Genomic DNA, 22,610 nt, shown 5'->3' with positions numbered 1-22,610 from the left:
TACCCATCCATGCCCTGAGTTCATCTGCCTTGCCCAACAGACTTCTTGCATTGAAATAAACGCAGTTTAATCTAGACTTCCCTTGGTCTTTGCCCTGCTTTCTCAGACCATCTGTCCGGTCATGTTTTGTACACTCTCCCTTACTGCCTTTTGTTTCTGTCACCACTTTACTTCCCACTGACTTCCTGCATCGGTTCCCACCCCCCTGCCACATTAGTTTAAACCCTCCCCAACAGCACTAGCAAACACTCCCCCTAGGACATTGGTTCCAGTCCTGCCCGGATGCAGACCGTCCAATTTGTACTGGTCCCACCTCCCCCAGAACCGGTTCCAATGGCCCAGGAATTTGAATCCCTCCCTCTTGCACCATCTCTCAAGCTACGTATTCATCCTAGCTATCCTGTCATTCCTACTCTGACTAGCCCGTGGCACTGGTAGCAATCCTGAGATTACTACCTTTTGAGGTCCTACTTTTTAGTTTAACTCCTAACTCCCTAAATTCAGCTTGTAGGACCTCATCCCGTTTTTTACCTATATCGTTGGTACCTATATGCACCACGACAACTGGCTGTTCACCCTCCCCCTCCAGAATGTCCTGCAGCCGCTCTGAGACATCCCTGAACCTTGCACCAGGGAGGCAACACAGCATCCTGGAGTCTCGGTTGCGTCTGCAGAAACGCCTGTCTATTCCCCTTACAATCGAGTCCCCTATCACTATAGCTCTGCCACTCTTTTTCCTGCCCTCCTGTGCAGCAGAGCCAGCCATGGTGCCATGAACCTGGCCGCTGTCACTTTCCCCTGGTGAGCCATCTCCCCCAACAGTATCCAAAACGGTATACCTGTTTTGGAGGGAGATGACCGCAGGGGACCCCTGCACTGCCTTCCTACTCTTCCTCTGTCTGTTGGTCACCCATTCACTATCTCCCTCAGTAATTTTTATCTGTGGTGTGACCAACTCACTGAACGTGCTATCCACGACTTCCTCAGCATCGCAGATGCCCCAATGTTTGTCCATCCGCAGCTCCAGAGCCGTCAAGTGGTCAAACAGTAGCTGCAGCTGGACACACTTCCCGCAGGTGATGGAACCAGGGACACAGGAAGGATCCCTGAATTCCCACATCCCCACAAGAGGAACATGACACGGGTCTGGGATCTCCTGCCATGACTTAACCCATAAATTAGCTTAACAACAACTACAATGTCAAGAAAAAAAAGGAAAGAAAAACTACTTACCAGTCACCAGCCAATCACTTACCTGTTGGCTGTGACTTCGTGCCTCCAGCAGCTGGATCCTCCTCCTAGTCAACTTGCTTGCCCTCCTCACAGTGCCTCCTTTTTGTTTGGTGGGGGGAGGGAGGGAAACACAAGTGTTGTGTTTTGGGTTTAACTGCTCCTCGACACCAGTTCTTCTGCTACCCACTGTTCAGTGGAGGTGACTGAGCCGACTTCTCCCAGAATGCCCCTCTGTCTCCTCTGCTGATGTCAGGTTGATAATACAAGTGAGAACCAGCCTGAATTTAGAAAGTTCAGAGGGGAAGTAAAAAAGGAAATAAGAGGGGCAAAGAGAGAGTATGAGAATAGACTGGCAACTAACATAAAAGCGAATCCAAAAGTCTTCTATCGGTACATAAATAGTAAACAGATAGTGAAAAGAGGGGTGGAGCTGATTAGAGACCAAAAGGGAGACCTACTCATGGAGGCAGAGGGCTGAGGTGCTAAATGAGTACTTTGCATCTGTCTTTACCAAGAAAGAAGATGCTGCCAAAGCCACAGTAAAAGAAAAGGTGGTTGAGTTACTTGATGGGCTAAAAATTGATAGAGGTGGTACTGGAAAGGCTGGTTGTACTTAAAGTAGATAAGCCACCTGGTCCAGATGGAATGCATCCTAGGTTGCTGAGGGAAGTAAGGGTGGAAATTGTGGAGGTACTGGCCATAATCTTCCAATCATCCTTTGATACGGGGTGGTGCCAGAGGACTGGAGAATTGCAAATGTTGCACCCTTGTTCAAAAAAGGATGTAAGGATAAACCCAGCAACCACAGGCCAATCAGTTTAACCTCGGTGGTGGGGAAGCTTTTAGAAACGATAATCCGGGACAAAATTAACAGTCACTTGGATAAGTGTGGATTAATTAAGGAAAGCCAGCATGGATCTTTTAAAGGCAAATATTGTTTAACTAACTCGATCGAGATTTTTGATGAGGTAACAGAGGGTAGATGAGGGCAGTGCGGTTGATGTATAATGGACTTCCAAAAGACGTTTGATAAAGTGCCACATAATTTGTCAGCAAAGTTGAAGCTCATGGAATAAAAGGGGCAGTGGCAACATGGATATGAAATTGGCTAAGTGACAGGAAACATAGTAGTGGTGAACAGTTGTTTTTTGGACTGGAGGAAGGTATACAGTGGTGTTCCCCAGGGGTCAGTACTAGGACAACTGCTTTTCTTGAGAGAGAGAGAGAGAGAGAGAGAAAGAGATAGATATATAGATATAGATATATAATGTGGACTTTGGTGTACAGGGCATAATTGCAAAATGTGCAGATCACACAAAACTTGGAAGTGTAGTGAACAGTGAGGAGGATAGTGACAGACTTTAAGAGGGCAGAGACAAGCTGGTGGAATGGGTGGACACGTGGCAGATGAAATTTAATGCAGAGATGTGCGAATTGTTACATTTTGGTAGGAAGAACAAGGAGAGGCAATATAAACCAAAGGGTACAATTCTAAAGGGGGTGCAGGAACAGAGAGACCTGGGGGTAAATGTGCACAGGTCGTTGAAGGTGGCAGGGCAGGTTGAGAAAGCGGTTATAAAAGCATACAGGATCCTGGGCTTTATAAATAGAGGCATAGAGTACAAAACCAAGGAGGTTATGATGAACCTTTTATGAAACACTGGTTCGGCCACAACTGGGGTATTGTGTCCAATTCTGGGCACTGCAGTTTAGGAAGGATGTGAAGGCCTTAGAGAGGGTGCAGAAAAGATTTACTAGAATGGTTCCAGGGATGAGGGACTTTAGTTACTTGGATCGACTGGAGAAATTGGAATTGTTCTCCTTGGAGCAGAGAAGGTTGAGAGGAAATTCGATAGTGTTGAAAATCATGAGGGGTGTGGACAGAGTAGATAAAGAGAAACTGTTCCCATTGGTGGAAGGGTTGAGAACCAGAGAACACAGATTTAAGGTGATTGGCAAAATAACTAAAGGCGACATAGGGAAAAACCTCTTTACGAAGCGAGTGGATATGATCTGGAATGCACTGTCTGAAAGGATGGTGGAGGCAGATTCAATGGTGGCTTTCAACAGGGAATTGGATAAGTACTTGAAGGAAAAAGATTTACAGGACTACGTGGAAAGAACGGGGGAGTGGGACGAGCTGGATTGTTCTTGCAGAGAGCTGGTACCGGGCTTGATGGGCCGAATGGCCTCCTTCTGTGCTGTTACCATTCTATGGTAGGATCAGGTTTCCTTCTGGTCTTGACATTCTGTGTTGCCTAATTTTCAAGAAAGTTAGGCAACACAATTTAAGTTTACTTCAAAACATATTGGCATGGTTCCTGCCGGAATTTAGTTTTCCCTGTTGTACAAATGGGCAGGAGACCTCTGGGCACCAACAGTCTGTGAAGCAAATAATGGTGGTAGTCTTAATTTTCAGTTGACCCCCAATCTGGTGTAGATTTTAGGATTTTATTACAGGCTGTTCATTTGCACCAATGGTGCAAGCTTCAAAATGGTCTCTGTCCATGAGGAAAAAAGAAAAATAGCTTGTGTTTATATACTGCCTTTAATGTTCTCATGACATCCTGAACTGCTACAGGCCAGTTAGCCTGACATCAGTAGTCGGGAAAATGCTGGAATCCATTATTAAGGAAGTAGTAATGGGGCACTTAAATCATAACATGATTAGGCAGAGTCAACATGGTTTTATGAATGGTAAATCGTGTTTGACAAGTGTACTGGAGTTTTTTGAGGATGTAACTAGCAGGGTAGATAAAGGGGAACCAGTGGATGTAGTATATTTGTATTTTCAAAAGGCATTCGATAAGGTGCCACACAAAAGTTTGTTGCACAAGATAAGGACTCATGGGGTTGGGGGTAATATCTTAGCATGGATAGAGGATTGGTTAATGGACAGAAAACAGAGAAAAGGAATAAACGTGTCATTATCAGGTTGGTAGGCTGTAACTAATGGGATGCCACAAGGACTAGTGCTTGGGCCTCAGCTGTTTACAATCTATATTAATGACTTAGATGAAGGGACCGAGTGTAATATATTCAAGTTTGCTGACGATACAAAGCTAGGTGGGAAAGTAAGCCTTGAGCGGGGCACAGAGTCTGCAAAGGGATATAGACTGGTTAAGTGAGTGGGCAAGAAGGTGGCAGATGGTGTATAATGTGGGGAAATGTGAGGTTGTTCACTTTGGTAGGAAGAATAGAAAAACAGAATATTTTTTAAATGATAAACTATTAAATGTTGGTGTTTGGAGGGATTTGGGTGTCCTTGTACACGAATCACAAAGTTAACGTGCAGGTACAGCAAGCAGTTAGGAAGGCAAATGGTATGTTGGCCTTTATTGCAAGGGGGTTGGAGTGCAAGAGTAACGAAGTCTTGCTGCAATTGTACATGGCTTTGGTGAGACCACGCCTGGAGTACTGTGTTCTGTTTTGGTCTCTTACCTAAGGAAGGATATACTCGCCTTAGAGGCGGTGCAACGAAGGTTCACTAGATTGATTCCTGGGATGAGAGGATTGTCCTGTGAGGAGAGGCTGCGTAGAATGGGCCTATACCCTCTGGAGTTTAGAAGAATGAGAGGTGATCTCATTGAAACATATAAGATTCTGAGGGGGCTTGACAGAGTAGATGCTGAGAGGCTGTTTCCCGTGGCTGGAGAGTCTAGAACTTGGGGGCATAGTTTCAGGATAAGGGGTTGGGGCTATTTACGACTGAGACGATGAGAAATTTCTTCACTGAGAAGGTTGTGAATCTTAGGAGCTCTTTAACCCAGAGGGCTCTGGATGTTTAGTTGTTGAGTAAATTCAAGACTGAGATTCATAGATTTTTGGACACTAAGGGACTCAAGGGAATTGGGGATAGGGTGGGAAAGTGGAGTTGAGGTTGAAGATCAGCCATGATCTTATTGACTGTCGGAGCAGGCTCGAGGGGCCAGATGGCCTACTCCTGCTCCTATTTCTTATGTTCTTGTAGCCAATTAATTACTTTTGTAGTGTAGTCACTTATTTGCTGTGCACAAATTGGATCTCGCTTTTGCCTACAATGTTCCATGAACAGCAATAGGTGAATGACTAATTAATTTTTTGGGGGGGAGGGATGAATACTGGCCAGGTTACAGGATGAACACCCTGCTCTTCAAATAATGCAATAGGATCTTTGTGTTCATCTGTACTGGCACCGCTGACCATGCAGCAATTTATCAGTGCTATTCTGAGCCTAGATTACATGATTAAGGCCTGGACTGGGTTTTAAATCTACAACATTTAGACTCGGGCAAAAATGCTACCGTTGCGCCTAACTAATCTAGTTTTTCCATGCCTGATCTACCTTGGGGAAAAGCATTTAACTGCTGTGAGGTTTGAGAATGTTGCTCATTAGATTTTTGTAGCAGAACATAACCATCCTCTCTCTTTTTATCTAGATTCTATCTTCTCTGGCTTTGAAGAATGATTGGAATAGTTTTTATGTTTTTATTTGTTCTCAGGATGTGGGCAATGCTGCATTTATTGCCCATCCCTAGTTGCTCTGAAAATGTGGTGGTGGGCCGCTGCCTTTAGAGGATATTACGAGGCAATCACATAGTGTGAAACTGGAGTTATCTATAGGTTATATTGGGTAGGAGTCGGAGGTTCCTTTCCCTGAAGGGCATTAGTGAATCAGTTGGGTTTTTAGATAAATAGATAGAACTTTCATAACCTCAGGACATCCCAAAGCAAATTACAGCCAATGAAGTACTTTTGAAGTGTAGTCACTGTTATAATATAGCAAACGTGGCAGCCAATTTGCACACGAACAGCATCGTGTTAAGTGACCAGCTAACTTGTTTTAGTGATATTGGTTGTTGGATAAATATTGACCAGGACACCTGGGAAAACTCCCCTCCTCTTCTTTGAAATAGTGCCATGGGATCTTTTACATCCACCTGGGAGGGCAGGTGGGGCCTCGGTTTAACGTCTCATCCGAAAGACGGCACCTCCAACAATACAGTGCTCCCTCAGCACTGCGCTGAAGTGTCAGCCTGGATTATGTGCTAAAGTCTCCGGAGTGGGACTTGAACCCAGAATCTTCTGACTCAGAGGCGAGAGTCCTACCTACTGAAGCTGACACTTAATTTTTGGTCTGGTACTAGAAAAGAAAATATTAACAGATTTATTGAATTCAGTTTCACAGTGTGTCATGGCAAGATTTGACCTCACAATCTCAGGATTGCTAGTCCTGTACCATAACCACCACCCTACCATACCTTTTGGGACTAAGATGTGTGGAGGGACCTTTGTTGGGCAAAATAAAATCGAGCTGACGCAAGGATGGTAGGCTATTATCGGGGCTTCATTTCAAGATAAATGGGTCCTGAAATGAACGTCCTTGGGTTACTCAGTGCAATGCATTGAGTAATTCAGAAAGTCCATTGTATTCAAATGTTTTTTGTTTTCCTATTGGCTTTAATTTCTTTAATGCTTCTTTTCATTGACTGACTGATGTAGAGATATTTTCAGCCATCTAAGGGTCTGGGAGCACTGGGAGGAAATTCCCAAGGCTACTGGAAAGGGAGGTACAAGAACATTGGCACAGGTCCTAGGATCTGGAATCACTGACAGAGGAGGGGTATCATTGGATCTGGGAGCATCGGGGGAGGGGGGTGGATCTGGAATCACTGGGAATGCAATATAGGGCTAGTGAGCTTGAGGGGGTCCTGGGAATCTGGAAGTGGGGGGATTGTCGTGGGCAGAAGGAGGATTTGGGGCAGTGGGAAGTTGAAGTCTGTTAGTATTTGGGGGTTGCTGGGATGTGGCAGCATTCTGAGGGAGTGAGATGTTGCTACTTTATGAAGAAAAGATGCCCAAGAGAATGGGACTAAAATTGTCATTGACCCCGTTAGAACAATTAGTTTTCAATCCACACTGCATTTCTGCCCGTCATATCCCTTCCGCAGCCCCTTTGTCTTCATCAAATATTCCCATCGGCATTTTGCCCAATGTCAGCTGATTCCTGTGTTTGAAGTCTTGAACCACTTCAACAAAAACAAAAAATACTGAAAACACACAATGGGTCAGTCATTATCTGTAGAGATAACAAATAAGTTAATGTTTCAGGCATGCGGACCTTCATCAGAACTGAAAAAATGAGCAAGCTTTTAAATAGAAAGTCTTTAATACGCATAAAGTTTCATAAACAAAATTAGATCATAAAACGTTCCATATGCGTAACTGCATGTCAACATCACGGCAGCTCTTGTGCTTTTACATCATAACGTTATTTGGATGGCATATTCATTTTGTTATAATGGAACCAATTAATCTAATAACTCTTCTGTTCTGATATGTTTGGCTCAGATTAAATCAATTTTTTTTTATATATATATATAAATAAAATTCCTATTGTCCAAAATACAAAAGTTTATTTTCAATTAAAATTATTCCTGCAGGAAGAAAGTGTTGTCTCAACCGAGTGCTTGCTGCTCAGCTGTTTAAAGTGTTGGTGAGCATCCTTGTTGAATAGCTGAGCAGCCCTGACCAGCAATTTAAACAGCTGTTTGCTGAACCTCTCTGATATACATCAAACTTTTATAATACTGAAGGTGACAGGCTTTTTTGGTCATCTCAGCTGATTTATACATCTGCATCTCTAAAACTGGCGCTCTGAACATACCACTGCTCAGCATTCACCAATACTTTAAACCGTATTCTGTTCGAGAGGTTAGGGCTTTTTTTAACCAGAGTTGACGGGTGACCTAGTAAAAGTCTTCAAGATTTTGAAGGGTTCTGATAGGTTACATAATACCAGTAATTGGCAACATAATAATAATAAAGGGCACTGAATTACACAGGTAATTACAGAAAGGCGATGTTTCAAATGAAAGACAGTTTCCTAGAAGTAAATGGAATTAGGGGTTACGGGGTGCGGGCAGGAAATTGGACATGAATTTAGATTTGAGGTTAGGATCAGATCAGCCACGATCTTACTGAATGGCGGAGCAGGCTCGAAGGGCCGATTGGCCTACTCCTGCTCCTATTTCTTATGTTCTTATGTTGGAAAAAAATTACACAAAATTGTTAGGATATGGAATTATCTGGCACAATCCAAGCCCATATTTTTTTCCAAAAGGGAATTAGATAGTTGTTTGAAAAGGTGAAATATTAAAGAATATGGGTCTTGGGTATAAGCTATTGAGCAAGTTTATTGAATGAACACCTTGTGTGTTGCGACTGGATTTAAAGGGACAGCCACCAAGCTAAAATTAGACAATACTTAATGGATATCCCCCAATGTGTCCCTCAAGGCAATTCCTCCAGATAGCTCTCCTAATGGATATTTCCTCAATGGTTGAAGATCTTGATTGGGCCACCATGTGATTCAGTGTCAATAGCACAGCTGGAAAGTAGCTTTCATAGGCATTATAAAAGACTGTTGACAGTCCAGAAATAATTATTGTGACTTAGCAAGTGACATTTGAGGACAAAAGTCGTCATCATCTGTATGATCGTCCTGTCCTGACATCCATTTATTGACCTATCAAATTTGTTTTACTCTGCAATGTTTTCCTCAGAATTATATAATTTACTTTTCAAATTTATAGTGCACAGCCGGCTTGTAGGCGGAAAATAAACTGGATACTCTTGGACACCATAACTTTTTCCCTCATGAATGGTCTCTCCACAAGATACTCACGAAATAGATCTAAAAGCTTATTGCTTTCAACCGAGGTGTATCTACAATGATGTGGCCATTTCTTTTGCTGATAACAGACAGAAGGCAAAAAAATGATTTATTGATCATGTTTGACCTGACTCTTGTTTTGATACCACCTTTGAAGGAGCCCAAAACCCAGGATGGTTTTTCAAAATAGTCAGCTATCAGTCTTGGGCTTAAGGTCAGAGGTTGGTCTTGTGGCATCTTATTAACACTGCCAAGCTTGTTTCTCAGATACATTTTTACCACATTCCTGACCTATTGCTGTGTATCTTACAAGAAGTTCCCTCCTGTTGCTTCTTGTAAAACTAATTGCTTTCATTTTGGGATGTGAACTTGATGCTCTCCATGAGCATTGGCCTCCATTTAAACCAGTTACTACTTGTAATTTGAAGTAGTTATTCTTTTATTATTTTTCCTAACCACAATCATTTTTCCATGCAGAATCAGTGAGTTTCAAGCTATAGATTTTATCAACCTGCAGTCCTTTAAGAATAGATTTGTCCTTCAGCTTAATTTTAGGATTTTGTTTTGGATAGCCTTTGAGTTTGATGGCAAAGTTTTATGTTTATCCACAAAAATCAAGCTGATAGTTTGAATTCCATTACACTGGGCAATTTGTTTTGATGTCAATATACTAATCTACATATAGGACCAGGCTTTTATTCCTATAGGTAAAGGAAGGTAATTCAGTCATGAGTAATTTGAAGAGCTTATTTTACTTTAGCAATCATGCACCCAGTGCTATGTTGTTCATCAAAGATATTGCAGCAAAAAGAATGACCACTTTTTTGGATTGTTGTAGTTGTAGAGAAATGCAACTACCATGGAGAAATTATTTAAGGAGGTATAATGTTCAATTTCAGAATTTATTTCTTTATTTGTAAAATAGCTGAGTTTATCATTTGCAAAATACAACATTGAGAAATGGAAAATATACATTTCTAATTGTGTTACTTCAACATGCAGCTTCAAACCATTTATGTTCTTGATTGGTTTGTTTTTTTTAAACAGGAAATTCATTGATTGGCTGAAAGGAGAATCTTTTTGGACAGCTTCAATACTATATGGAACAGCTTGTTTTTGACTATAGATGCCACCGAATACCAGGTAAACATCCTTCTTACAAAGGAGTTGCTGAGAACATGAAGATTATTCTATATACTGATCTAGCATTTTTTTTACATATATAGCATTCACTTCTCATCCACAATCCTTACTTCACGCATTATGATTGAATCATGCTTTTTATGTCAACATTTAACGTTGAAACTGCAAATGTAAACATATAGAATAGAAATCTGCATGTAAACAATGCTGCATGTCATGATGGCTCTCCCATTAGATGGCCCTCTAGTGGATTCGCCTAGGCCTGGGTGAAACTTGTTTCAGGTAATTTAATTTGACAGTAATCTTTTTAAATTTAAAATTATTGCAAGCAGTGTGCTTCTCTTTCCCCTCTCCCCCCCCCCCCCACCCCACCCCGGCCATTTGCTAAATGCCCTGAAAATAGGGCCTTGGGCCCACTACTTTGTGCTGAATCCGACTTCTGTCCCACTGATCTGCTCCTCAGCTTGCTGTCAGGGCTTGCTGGTGTACAAATGTCTCTGCTACTGTGCTGAAAATTCGGCCTAAGGGCACTATCGTACTGCCCCGTTTGCCAAAAATGCCGTAAATTGGGGTTTTGCCACACTACTTTGTTTTGCTCTCCCACCCAGCTTCGGGTCTCTTTGGCACCCAAATTCCCCCACTTCTGTACCCAAAATCGGGCAGTCAACCAAAAAAAAATCTAATTCCAACCTGCTCTCTAGCTCTGTTCTGGAAGGCCTCTTGCCCCAGCTGACTTTTGTTATTTGTTCATTAATTTCATGTCCCCATTGCACTCCATTGTTTTGTTTTATTTCAGACCCTCATCAAGCTCCATTATTTCTTTTTCATCTTCCCCTTCCACTATTTATTTATTTTATGCTCCCTATAAAAAAAATCTATTACCCTAAAATGCCTACTCCAACCCTAAATGGCTTCTTTTATCAAATCCTTCTCTTACCAGCTAACCCCACCCTCTGACTTATCAAAAGTAACCCCCACGGGATCATTTCTTTCCTCATTCTTTGATTTCTTGTTTAAAAATAAATTATGATGTTGAATTTTGAAAGCAAACAGAGTTACTTTGAGGGAAACAAATGGGAAAGGTGTATAGAAGTGGAAGGGGAGGAGGAAACGGGTTGAGGGTGAGAAGGCCTCAGACTTCTCGCCACCTGCCCTGGAGGGGAACAGATGGGGCGAGTATGGGTGAGATGAGTGACAGTGGAGCAAGGAGGAGGGGAGGATACAGGGATTGAGTGGGTAGTTCAAAGGGAAAAATGTAGGGGTAGTGATGGGGTGCTGGAAGGAAGGGAGTAGTGGAAAGGTGAAGGGGCAGGGACTGCGATGGTAGCCAGGGAGTTGGGGAAGAAAGAGTGATTGGGGGAGAGAATGGAAAGGTGGGCACTGAAGGCCACTTTTTCCTCCCCCCATTCCAAATGCAGCCTGCAGTAGTTGGCAGCTCCTTTTGCTGCCATGCCACCCATTGACTCCCACCCAAAAGGAAAGAAGAAAGACAAATGAGCATAGGAGGATGGAGGAAAGCTAAATGATGAGTTCAGAAGAGAGAGAGATGAGAGAAAAACAGCAACATGAAGACAGCAGAGAGATAAAATAAACCATGTTCTCTAACTTACTGAGTGCAACACCATGGGAGATCAACTAGTAATATATTAAAAATCTTGCATCTGTGCATAAGTCCTGTCAACCCTTTTCATTATAAATTCCCATTTCCACGATTATAATGGAAAATGTCCATGTAGACTTGTCATTCTGTAATTTAACCCTCCTGCCACCAGTGGTGATGTACCTCATTTTTGTATCTCGCAGCTGAGCCAGTACTGCAGAGAAATTCCTATGCTCCGACCAACTCTACTTCAATGCTTCTCAAAATGCTGGGTATTTTGTTGTTTACCTATGAATTAAAATAGAAAATGAAACTAAGGATAGAATGCATAACTTTGAAATGATTGTGTTACTTCTGTGCCCCTGGTCCAATTATTTTCCCACCCTCTAACCCTGGTTTACCTGACAGCTGTACTTTCTCATGATTCCCTGTGCTGAAAGCGATGGGAGATAGTCTAGTTTTTAATTAATTTTATTTTAATTTTCTTCATTTTAAGCTCTTAAGTTGTTGCACATCAGATGGAAAAGATAACTCAGACCTCTTGAATTTTTTTGTATGCAGCTGTCCCTCTCTTTTGCAAACACAAACCATTTATACCTACTGTTAAAAATGGCCTCACTGCCTTTTTAAAATTGCAATTCCTCAATTCTGTACTGGAGGGGAATGAATTATGCTAAAATAAAACCACTTGCTACAAATAAGTCACAATTCGATTATGCAGAATATTAGATACAGGCAACAGACTTCCAGCAAAATCTGTTTATGATGTGTTAATTAATTCCTTTGGAAAAAAAAGCTTGATTAATGTTTGAGTAGAAATATAATTAATGGCTAAAGGGATAGTTATTGATTGAGAAACTAAGAAATTCTAGGCAATACTTTGGTTACTATGACTAAGGAAACTTGGAAAATAACCAGCCAAGGTTTAGGAGTGAAGGGTTGGAGATGGATAGATATTCTCAAGTTTTGCTTACTTGCATTTGGGTTGGGGGAGATTTTACAGAATTTTTTCTTAGGAGATTACAGAAGTTGGATGCAGTGCATGATAAAGTGTATTGTAAATGGTGTGTGGAAGCTTGATTAAGGCAGTATTACTATAGCAGTTGGTTGAAAGAGGGGAAAAAATAAGTGCTATTTGCGACCTGGGTTTGAATCCAGCTCAGGTGGGGGGGCATGAAAATCTCTTGGCTGTCAGAGCCTTAAGTAGAATACATTTGGACAGTCTCAATCCAGTGACTAGTTGGCACCAGCCCTTAGCACAAAACTGCCCTAAATTGGCACTAAACTGACAGGCTTTCCCAGAGATGGCATAAGGATGTATGATGTGGGAAATGGAAAATGCTGCACAGGTGTAGTCAAGGCTGGTTTTCCAACTTTAGAAAGAAAGACTTCCATTTATACAGCACCTTTCATGATCTCAGTGCATCCCAAAGTGCTTTACAACCAATTAAGTACTTTTGAAGTGTAGTCAAAGTTGTAATGTAGGAAATGTGGCAGCAAACGTGCACACAGCAAGATCCCACAAATAGCAATGTGATAATGACCAGATAAGCTTTTTTGAGTGATTTTGGTTGAGGGATAAATATTGGCCAGGACACCAGGGAGAACTCCCCTCTCTTCAAAATAGTGCCATGGGACCTTTTCTGCCCACCTGGAACTGTTCTTTCTATGTAGGAACAGCATACTCTTCCCAAATGAGTAGATCAAAGGAGAGCATTGGGGCAAAGCAGCTGTATTTTCTCCCCCAAACTGGTTGCAGGATTAGGTTGCTTTTATTTCACTACCTATTCCTTTATATAAAAAAAACACTGCATTTTCAAAATGTCAGATTTTGATATTAAAGTGACCTGGCAGTGAGATCTTCAGACACTGTAGTTGCAGTTTTGTCCAATTCATGACAGCCGACTATTTCAGGCACCATATTGTGAAGAAACTTACACTTGTTTACCTCACCACATCATCTGCTGGTTCACACAGAAGCAGTATTGGAATGAGAATACATTTTGGTACAATTATGCTCAGGTTTTGGTACCACACAATTGTGAATGCTGTATTGATGTCTAATGTGTAGTATAACACTGCTTACTACTTAGTGATGTAAGACATGATGTCAGTAGTGAAACTACTTGGGAGAATTGGTTTTGTACTGTTACTGATGTTCGCAACCAACATGTTTGTGGCAGCAGATGAAACAAGTACATAATAAAAAGGAATGGAAGTTTATTTGTTAATTGTGAGTTAAGTCTGTGCACTTTGACACTTCTAATGATTACAGTTCCATTTGTTCGGTGAAAGTGGAAAGTATAACATACAAAGAGACCATCTTATCTCAAGTACATATATATGAAACTCCCAGGTCCACGATCTTCAGCATTTCTAAATGGTGCAAGGAGAGGCTTTACTCTGCTTTCACTTCACTGAAAACAGTATTTGGCATTGCAGCATTAAAAAGTGTGGCACCTGCTTACCTGATCCTGGCTACAGAAGAGATGGGGCGGTGTGGGCATGTGCAATTATGAGATGATACAGCATGTTGGAGCACCAACTGGTGGGTAAAAGTTGGATTTATTTCTCTCTCCCTTTGCTCCATTTCTGATCTGGATGACGCACGCTATGGTTCTGACTGGCTTCTCTGAGAAGGATGAAAATGAAGGTGACTTTGAAAAATGGAGTGGAAAATTCATGGGGAGATGAAAGTGGGAACAAAGGTTATCTTGTTTTATCGGATGATTGGTTCATGGAATGGTACCAAGTAGAACAAGAAAAAAAGGGAAGTCTGATGGAGATACGTCATTAGCTGATGATGTGCATCTCTGAAAATTGCATTGGTTGAAGCCTGATCCATTCTGAATTAGTTAAATTTGGAATTGAAATGAAAATGATGCAGCTGCATGATTAGCAAAAATGGTGCGCTAAATGGCTTCTTCCTGTTGCTATTCATCCTTAGATGGAACAGCACTGGGGGCAGTGCAAGGCAGGTGAAAAATTAGATAGATGCATTTATGCAGTTGTTGACTGAGGCCAAAATGATTTTGGCTGTAATTTTCCCCTATGTTTAGTCAAATTGTGTGCTAGAATTGGTTATTCAAGCCACAAGAAAAATCCCCATTTGGATGAGGTAGTAAAATGTTGCCAATAATCTCAGGACTATAACCTTTCATTTCACTGTCTTCAAGAAAGCAGGGGTGAAAAGGGCACCAAAACTGTAAAGCCTCAGAGGTTGCAGCATGAGACTAAGCATGGTACACTCCCTTAAAAATTATTAATTTTACAGTGGGAGGAGCCTTCAGTGCTGCATTGCTGCTGGCCCTGTCATGCTGTAACACACAAATATCCAGTGAGACTGTTGCAGCATAATTGCAGTATTGCTGTGCATGTTGGTACCAGTGCGTTGAAGTGTCTACGCAGTACTAATAAAATTTATCTATAGAAATTTGAGCCATTAGTAATGCTAATGTTGTTTTTGAATGCATCAGATTTGTGGTCTGCAGATGCTATTTTCACTCATCATATCCTGAAGTGCTTCAGAAAATAGTTGGAAATCAAGTAATAATTTCTAAGCAGTGTGTTTAAGATATTTAAGCATGCATTGCTTGTTAATTTGTGAACAAGACAGCCTCATTTGTTCTCTTGCTTTTTTTGTTCTCAAAAGTGTGTTGCAATGCCCATTCCACCTTCAAGCAAGAGCTGTTCTTGCAGGAGTTGAGCTCCAGTGGATTGGAGAGGGTACTTGATCAGCTAAAGATTTGACAAAAAAAAATGGTTTCCATACTTCTGTGGCTTTTTTAAAAAAGTGTAATGGGCGGAATCCTTGTTTATTCATCAATCTCGCACTGAAACATAAAAAATATCTTAGAACACAGGCTGCTACAAATTGTTATTTCTTAGTATGCTTTTTTGTTTACTAAGTAGTTTCCCCACCCCTTAACCAACTTGTCGAGCCAGGGGAGCAGACTTCTTCATAACAAGTGTCAGCGCTGCTTCATGATTAGCCAGCAGGTGCTCCAGTTTAAGTGTAATGAGTTTGGTCGTGAGAAAAGATAGGAACTATCTGACAGGGGGCACTCCATCTGAAATCCGTGTTGACAACTAGCAAAGCTTAATTGATATAGGCAGATAAGTTTGAGTCATATTGTATCATGGGACTCAAGCTTGCAACCTTCAGATTAGAAGTTGGGCCATCAACTGCTTGGGAGTGTGTTTTAAAATTGTTTAGATGTCATCAGTTTCAGGATGCAGTTAATAAAAAAGGTTACGGTTGTTCTTTGTAATATTGCTGTATTATAAACAGATCCATATACTATACTTCACAGTTGCATGCTCAATCTGTGATTGTTTCTTCTTCTCCATCCCCGTTTCAAAAAGCCTTCATTTCCTTGGATTATTATTTTGTTGAATTGTTATTTTGTTGGAATCACAAAAAGCAGTAATAATTATTCACAGTCACAGTATTGAAACTATTCTAGCAATGCACAAAACAAAGGCCTTACTGTCTTTATAAGAGGAAGACAAAGAAGCTGTTATTAAGGCTGAAATCAATTAGCTGATGTGATTCAGTATCTCAAAATACTGGCTGTATTGATTAACCAATTACTGTATCAGTTGAAAAAAATCCATCTTTGGGATATTGAATTCTAAGTAATTTTACTAAATTCTGCAATACTTCTTCTTTGACCTAATGCACTTCGCTTTGATTGATTCAATGTTAAGATTATTGTGGGCTCCAAGGTCAATATCAGTCATCCTTAAAGCTATGCAATACAGCCTGTGCCTATCCAAGTTGTTTTGCTTTACCACCCTCTAGTTTTGATAGCAGCTCCGCAAGCTGTGTTGCGTCTGGAGGAGCTCTTTGCAGGCATGCAAATCATGAGCTCCTGATTTGCTGCCGGCATACTGCTTCTAAGGCATCGATGTATGAAATCCCTTATGAATTCACAGATGAGCATAGTGCTAATTGCTTTCCCACCTGCCCTTCCCCTCCCCCGAGCAAGTCGGCCCTTAACTGTCACTCACTCAAGACAGATGGTGACACATGCAGCACTGCATCAGAAGAGCCAATTCTAGCCTGTGCCCTGGAGGTTCCTGTAATTTCCATTGCCTCCCTTTTGTGTGTGGTGGTATTAGAAGGATCTCTTCTTTGCCTGTGCTTGCAGTTAACTCTGTTGGTGGTGTGGTGCTGAGATTTTTAGGAGCATAAAACAGTGCTTGGCTTTGACTGCTCTTTTCCCAGTCTATGGAACAGAAAGCACATTCTACTCATTAAGAAGTGGTTGGGAATGTTCCTTGTGCAGTATACAGGTAATGTAGGTCCTTTGGTTTATGCTTCAGATACTGTTTTATTGTGCATGCTCTCTATTTTGCTGACGATATTCCAGTGGAATGCTGTCAGAAAGTCGTAAGGATTCAGAGCTGAAAGATACTGCCTGATGTTTAGAAGACAAAAAAGCAGATAACAATTTGTTGATTTAAGGTACCTTTGTGCTTTTGTTTTAAACCTTTGTTTGAAACTATTGATGTTTAATTTTGTTCTTGAGACTTAACATTTTTCCATTGGTAGAAGCAAGTGGTAATTCTGCAGTGTAAGAATTTCAGTCTTTGTGCTTCTTGCAGAATAATTACAAGATGATGTAATATTGTTTGTCGGTTGTTATTTTTAGCTGCCAGCTTTGCTTTGAAGGTTAATGGGGATTCATGACTAATAGCTTTTTGTTAGAGTAGCTGCTGAATATTATGTGTAATTAAATGACAAGGAATGATTGAAACTATATCATTGCCTTTTGATTCTGGGAAAGGATTGTACCTCATTGTGCTTGCAGAGAATCCGTATGAATTATACTATTGTGGACTTCCAGATTGATGGATTTTTATATATCTAGATGCTTGTGCTGTACAGAAATGGATTGCTGTTACCATAGCCTTTTATAGGATAGAATGCACTGTAGGGAGATTACAGCATAATTTAAACTAATGCAGAAATACTTGTATTCTAATTTATCAGAGCTCTGATTATGTGCAGTTTTTGAATACTGTATTTGAAAGATCCGTAGAGGTGCCTTTGTACTCCTGGCTGGCATTTAGTCACCTCAACCCTGTTGTCATTTTATCAGCCTGTGAATCGTCTAGTGGTGTTCATCAGCCTCAGTGTTTTCATTGGGAGGTAGGAAATGATGAAGATGGCAAAAAAAGGTATTGTACAAAATTTTCCACACAGTGATGTGCAAAAACCTTTCATAAAGGACATGGTTTTCAAAATCCTGCTTTCCTTTGAGGCTGTAGAATTTTATATCTGAATTTTTTTTTATTGTTTCTTGTAGTTATTATAAATAGATTGATGAAAATTCTAACGATTTTTTTTGCCAGAAATGTCATATGACAAAAATTGTGCTTGGTACCTGTGGTAATATATTCCTCTACCCTAATCTAGAGGCTTCAAGCAAATAAAAGACAAACTTTATTTTAAATCATTCAGGTCCATAAGCAGTTTGTGATATTAGCCTTGTAATTCTACCCATGGCAACTTCTTGATATTGAGTGTTTGGAGGAGCCAAGTAGAGTGAAATTTTTACAAGAGGGAGGAAAGGAAGGGAAAACTATAGATCGAGTCAATCAGCACAAATTCTAACATCATCACCTCAGCCAACCAACTTGAACGGCATTGCAAATAAGTCAGCCACCTACCATCCAAATTGGGAAATGGTTCACCTCTGAGGTAGAAATTGAACAAGAAGAAAGTAATTTGCAAATTGTGAGTGGATTAATAAGTAAGCAACAACTTGCATTTATATAGTGCTCATTGAATAAAGAAATGTCTCACAGCACTTTACCAGGGGGTGAGTGGACACTGAGCAGGATGTGAGAAATTTAGGGGGGCAGCATGAAAGCATGGTAAGATACAGAATTGTTGAAAATATTTTAGCAGATAGTAATTTTGGTTCTGCCAGGATTCAGTTTAGGAGAGCAATAACGGTACTGTATTTATATTAGATTGACTTATTTCTTGACATCTCAGCAATGTTACTTTAGCTAATTGATTTGTGCAGAGCATGCCAGAGCTGATGGTGTATAAAGCATGTTCTGCTTGGTGCAAAGAATATTCATTACTCTGAGTTAGAGTACTTACAGGGGATTATCAGCCAGGAGGAGTAACTTTTAAGGCAAAATAGTCCTCTTTCCCCAACCCACCCACACAAAAAAGCTTTTTGTTTTCAAGAATAGATTAGTGTGTCTTCCCTCACCGAAGATACTTCAGTTTGTGCCTATTGCAAAACATCCTGCTGGAAATCCAACAAAAGTTTTTTTTTATTCATTCATGGGATGTGGGCGTCGCTGGCAAGGCCAGCATTTATTGCTCATCCCTAATTGCCCTTGAGAAGGTGGTGGTAAGCCGCCTTCTTGAACTGCTGCAGTCCGTGTGGTGAAGGTTCTCCCACAGTGATGTTAGGGAGTTCCAGGATTTTGACCCAGCGACGATGAAGGAAAGGTGATATATTTCCATGATGTGGAGATGCCGGTGATGGACTGGGGTGGACAAATGTAAGGAATCTTACAACACCAGGTTATAGTCCAACAGTTTTATTTGAAAATCACAAGCTTTCGGAGATTATCTCCTTCGTCAGGTGAGTGAGTGAATGAAAGGTTCTCAAATCGCATATATTAGGCTGGGACACCATCACACCAATCAAAGGTGTCGTTGGTGTTCAGACAGGTTAGCCATGGAAAACAGTACATCCCAGTATACTGAATACACAATGGGTCAGATTATACAGACAAAGAGAGACAGAGACCCGAAAGGCAGAGAGAGAGAGAGAATGTCCAGTTATACTAAAAACAGATAACTTTTCTTTCCTGCTGGTGGGGTAACGTGTAGCGTGACATGAACCCAAGATCCCGGTTGAGGCCGTCCTCATGGGTGCGGAACTTGGCTATCAATTTCTGCTCGATGATTTTGCGTTGTCGTGTGTCTCGAAGGCCGCCTTGGAGAACGCTTACCCGAAGATCGGTGGCTGAATGTCCTTGACTGCTAAAGTGTTCCCCGACTGGGAGGGAACCCCCCTGTCTGGCGATTGTTGCGTGGTGTCCGTTCATCCGTTGTTGCAGTGTCTGCATGGTCTCGCCAATGTACCATGCTCCGGGGCATTCTTTCCTGCAACGTATGAGGTAGACAACGTTGGCCGAGTCACAGGAGTATGAACCATGTACCTGGTGGGTGGTGTCCTCTCGCATGATGGTGGTATCTGTGTCGATGATCTGGCATGTCTTGCAGAGGTTGCTGTGGCAGGGTTGTGTGGTGTCGTGGACGCTGTTCTCCTGAAAGCTGGGTAATTTGCTGCGAACGATGGTCTGTTTGAGGTTGGGTGGCTGTTTGAAAGCGAGTAGTGGAGGCGTGGGGATGGCCTTAGCAAGGTGTTCATCGTCATCGATGACATGTTGAAGGCTGCGGAGAACATGGCGTAGTTTCTCCGTTCCGGGGAAGTACTGGACGACGAAGGGTACTCTGTTGGTTGCATCCCAAGTCAGGATGGTGTGTGACTTGGAGGGGAACGTGCAGGTGGTGGTGTTCCCATCTGCTTGCTGCCCTTGTCCTTCTAGGTGGTAGAGGTCGCAGGTTTGGGAGGTGCTGTCGAAGAAGCCTTGGCGAGTTGCTGCAGTGCATCCTGTGGATGATACACACTGCAGCCACAGTGCGCCGGTGATGAACAGATTGAATGTTTAGGTTGGTGGATGGGGTGCCAATCAAGCGGGCTGCTTTGTCCTGGATGGTGTCGAGCTTCTTGAGTGTTGTTGGAGCTGCACTCTCCAGGCAAGTGGAGAGTATTCCATCACACTCCTGAATTGTGCCTTGCAGATGGTGGAAAGGCTTTGGGGAGTCAGGAGGTGAGTCACTTGCTGTAGAATACCCAGCCTTTGACCTGCTCTTGTAGCCACAGTATTTATATGGCTGGTCCAGTAAAGTTTCTGACCAATGGTGACCCCCAGGATGTTGATGGTGGGGGATTCGGCGATGGTAATGCTGTTGAATGTCAAGGGGAGGTGGTTAGACTCTCTCTTGTTGGAGATGGTCATTGCCTTGCACTTGTCTGGCGTGAATGTTAGTTGCCACCTATCAGCCCGAGCCTGGATGTTGTCCAGCTCTTACTGCATGCGGGCACAGACTGCTTCATTATCTGAGGGGTTGCGAATGGAACTGAACACTGTGCAATCATCAGCGAACATCTCCGTTTCTGACCTTATGATGGAAGGAAGGTCATTGATGAAGCAGTGAAGATGGTTGGGCCGAGGACACTGCCCTGAAGAACTCCTGCAGCAATGTCCTGGGGCTGAGATGATTGGCCTCCAACAACCACTGCCATCTTCCTTTTTGCTAGGTATGACTCCAGCCACTGGAGAGTTTTCCCCCTGATTCCCATTGACTTCAATTTTACTAGGGCTCCTTGATGCCACACTCGGTCAAATGCTGCCTTGATGTCAAGGGCAGTCACTCTCACCTCACCTCTGGAATTCAGCTCTTTTGTCCATGTTTGGATCAAGGCTGTAATGAAGTCTGGAGCCGAGTGGTCCTGGCGAAACCCAACTAAGCATCGGTGAGCAGGTTATTGGTGAGTAAGTGCCGCTTGATAGCACTGTTGACGACACCTTCCATCACTTTGATGATGATTGAGAGTAGACTAATCATAGAATCATAGAAGTTTACAACATGGAAACAGGCCCTTTGGCCCAACATGTCCATGTCGCCCAGTTTATACCACTAAGCTAGTCCCAATTGCCTGCACTTGGCCCATATCCCTCTATACCCATCTTACCCATGCAACTGTCCAAATGCTTTTTAAAAGACAAAATTGTACCCGCCTCTACTACTGCCTCTGGCAGCTCGTTCCAGACACTCACCACCCTTTGAGTGAAAAAATTGCCCCTCTGGACCCTTTTGTATCTCTCCCCTCTCACCTTAAATCTATGTCCCCTCGTTATAGACTCCCCTACCTTTGGGAAAAGATTTTGACTATCTACCTTATCTATGCCCCTCATTATTTTATAGACTTCTAGAGTGGCAGGGGGATGGGAACCTGAGCCGGGAGTCAGAAGGGAATAAAGTTGAGAGCAGCGAGAGAGGGGAAATCTACAATACAAATAGTACAAACAGTTGTTCAAGAACAAGTGAAAGGGAAAAGCGTAGAGCAGTGCAAAGAAAGTGTACTTTAGGCACGACAGATAAAATTAAAACTAGACGGCGTAAGGCGATTCACCGAGCATCAAAGCTGTGGCAGGGGGTTGGGAACCTGAGCAAGGAGACAGAGGAAAGCGTGTCAGGAAGGGACAGAAGGTATGGAGTAAAAAGTAAAGTGTTAAAAAAGGAAAAAGCAGGAACTAAGCGTCACAAAACATATTTGAAAGTTCTTCATCTGAATGCACGTAGCATTCGTAACAAAATGGACGAGTTAACGGCACGTATGGGTATGATCTTGTGGCCATTACAGAAACATGGCTGCAGGGTGACAACGACTGGGAATGAAATATGCCAGGGTATTTAACAATCAGGAAGGACAGGCAGGAAGGAAGGGGAGGAATCACTGTAATGCAGAGAAAAGATATTGGGACAAAGGATCAGGATAATGAAACAGTTTGGGTAGAGATAAGGAATAATAAGGGGAAAAAAACACTAGTGGGCGTAGTATATAGGCCTCCTAATAGTTGCAACTCTGCTGGAAGAAGTATTAATCAGGAAATAGTCGGGGCATGTAATAAGGGAACAGCTATAATTATGGGGGATTTTAACTATCATAATAACTGGACAAATCAAATTGGGCAGGGCAGCCTTGAGGAAGAGTTTATTGAGTGTATTAGGGATGGATTTCTTGAGCAGTATGTAACTGATCCGACAAGGGGGCAAGCAACCTTGGACCTGGTCCTGTGTAATGAGCCAGGATTAATTAATAATGTCCGAGTTAAGGATCCCCTTGGAATGAGTGACCATAACATGGTTAC

At 42.0% G+C, this 22,610-nt stretch overlaps 1 protein-coding gene across 3 annotated transcripts in view; it reads left to right on the top strand.

Annotated features, from left to right (window-relative positions):
- LOC137332931 (ecto-NOX disulfide-thiol exchanger 2-like) overlaps positions 1–22,610 on the top strand; it is a 266,243-nt gene that overhangs the window by 91,507 nt on the left and 152,126 nt on the right. For all 3 annotated transcript variants that reach the window (XM_067996973.1, XM_067996971.1, XM_067996972.1), the window contains one exon: positions 9,935–10,030. In XM_067996973.1, the coding sequence (XP_067853074.1) occupies positions 9,988–10,030 (43 nt within the window). In that variant the 5' untranslated portion in view covers positions 9,935–9,987. The remainder of the gene's footprint in view (positions 1–9,934; positions 10,031–22,610) is intronic.

This window comes from Heptranchias perlo, chromosome 15 (assembly GCF_035084215.1).
Source record: "Heptranchias perlo isolate sHepPer1 chromosome 15, sHepPer1.hap1, whole genome shotgun sequence".
Taxonomy (NCBI): Eukaryota; Metazoa; Chordata; class Chondrichthyes; order Hexanchiformes; family Hexanchidae; genus Heptranchias; species Heptranchias perlo.
Note: the sequence above shows the minus strand (reverse complement) of the source record. Positions and strands in the feature narration are given on the sequence as shown.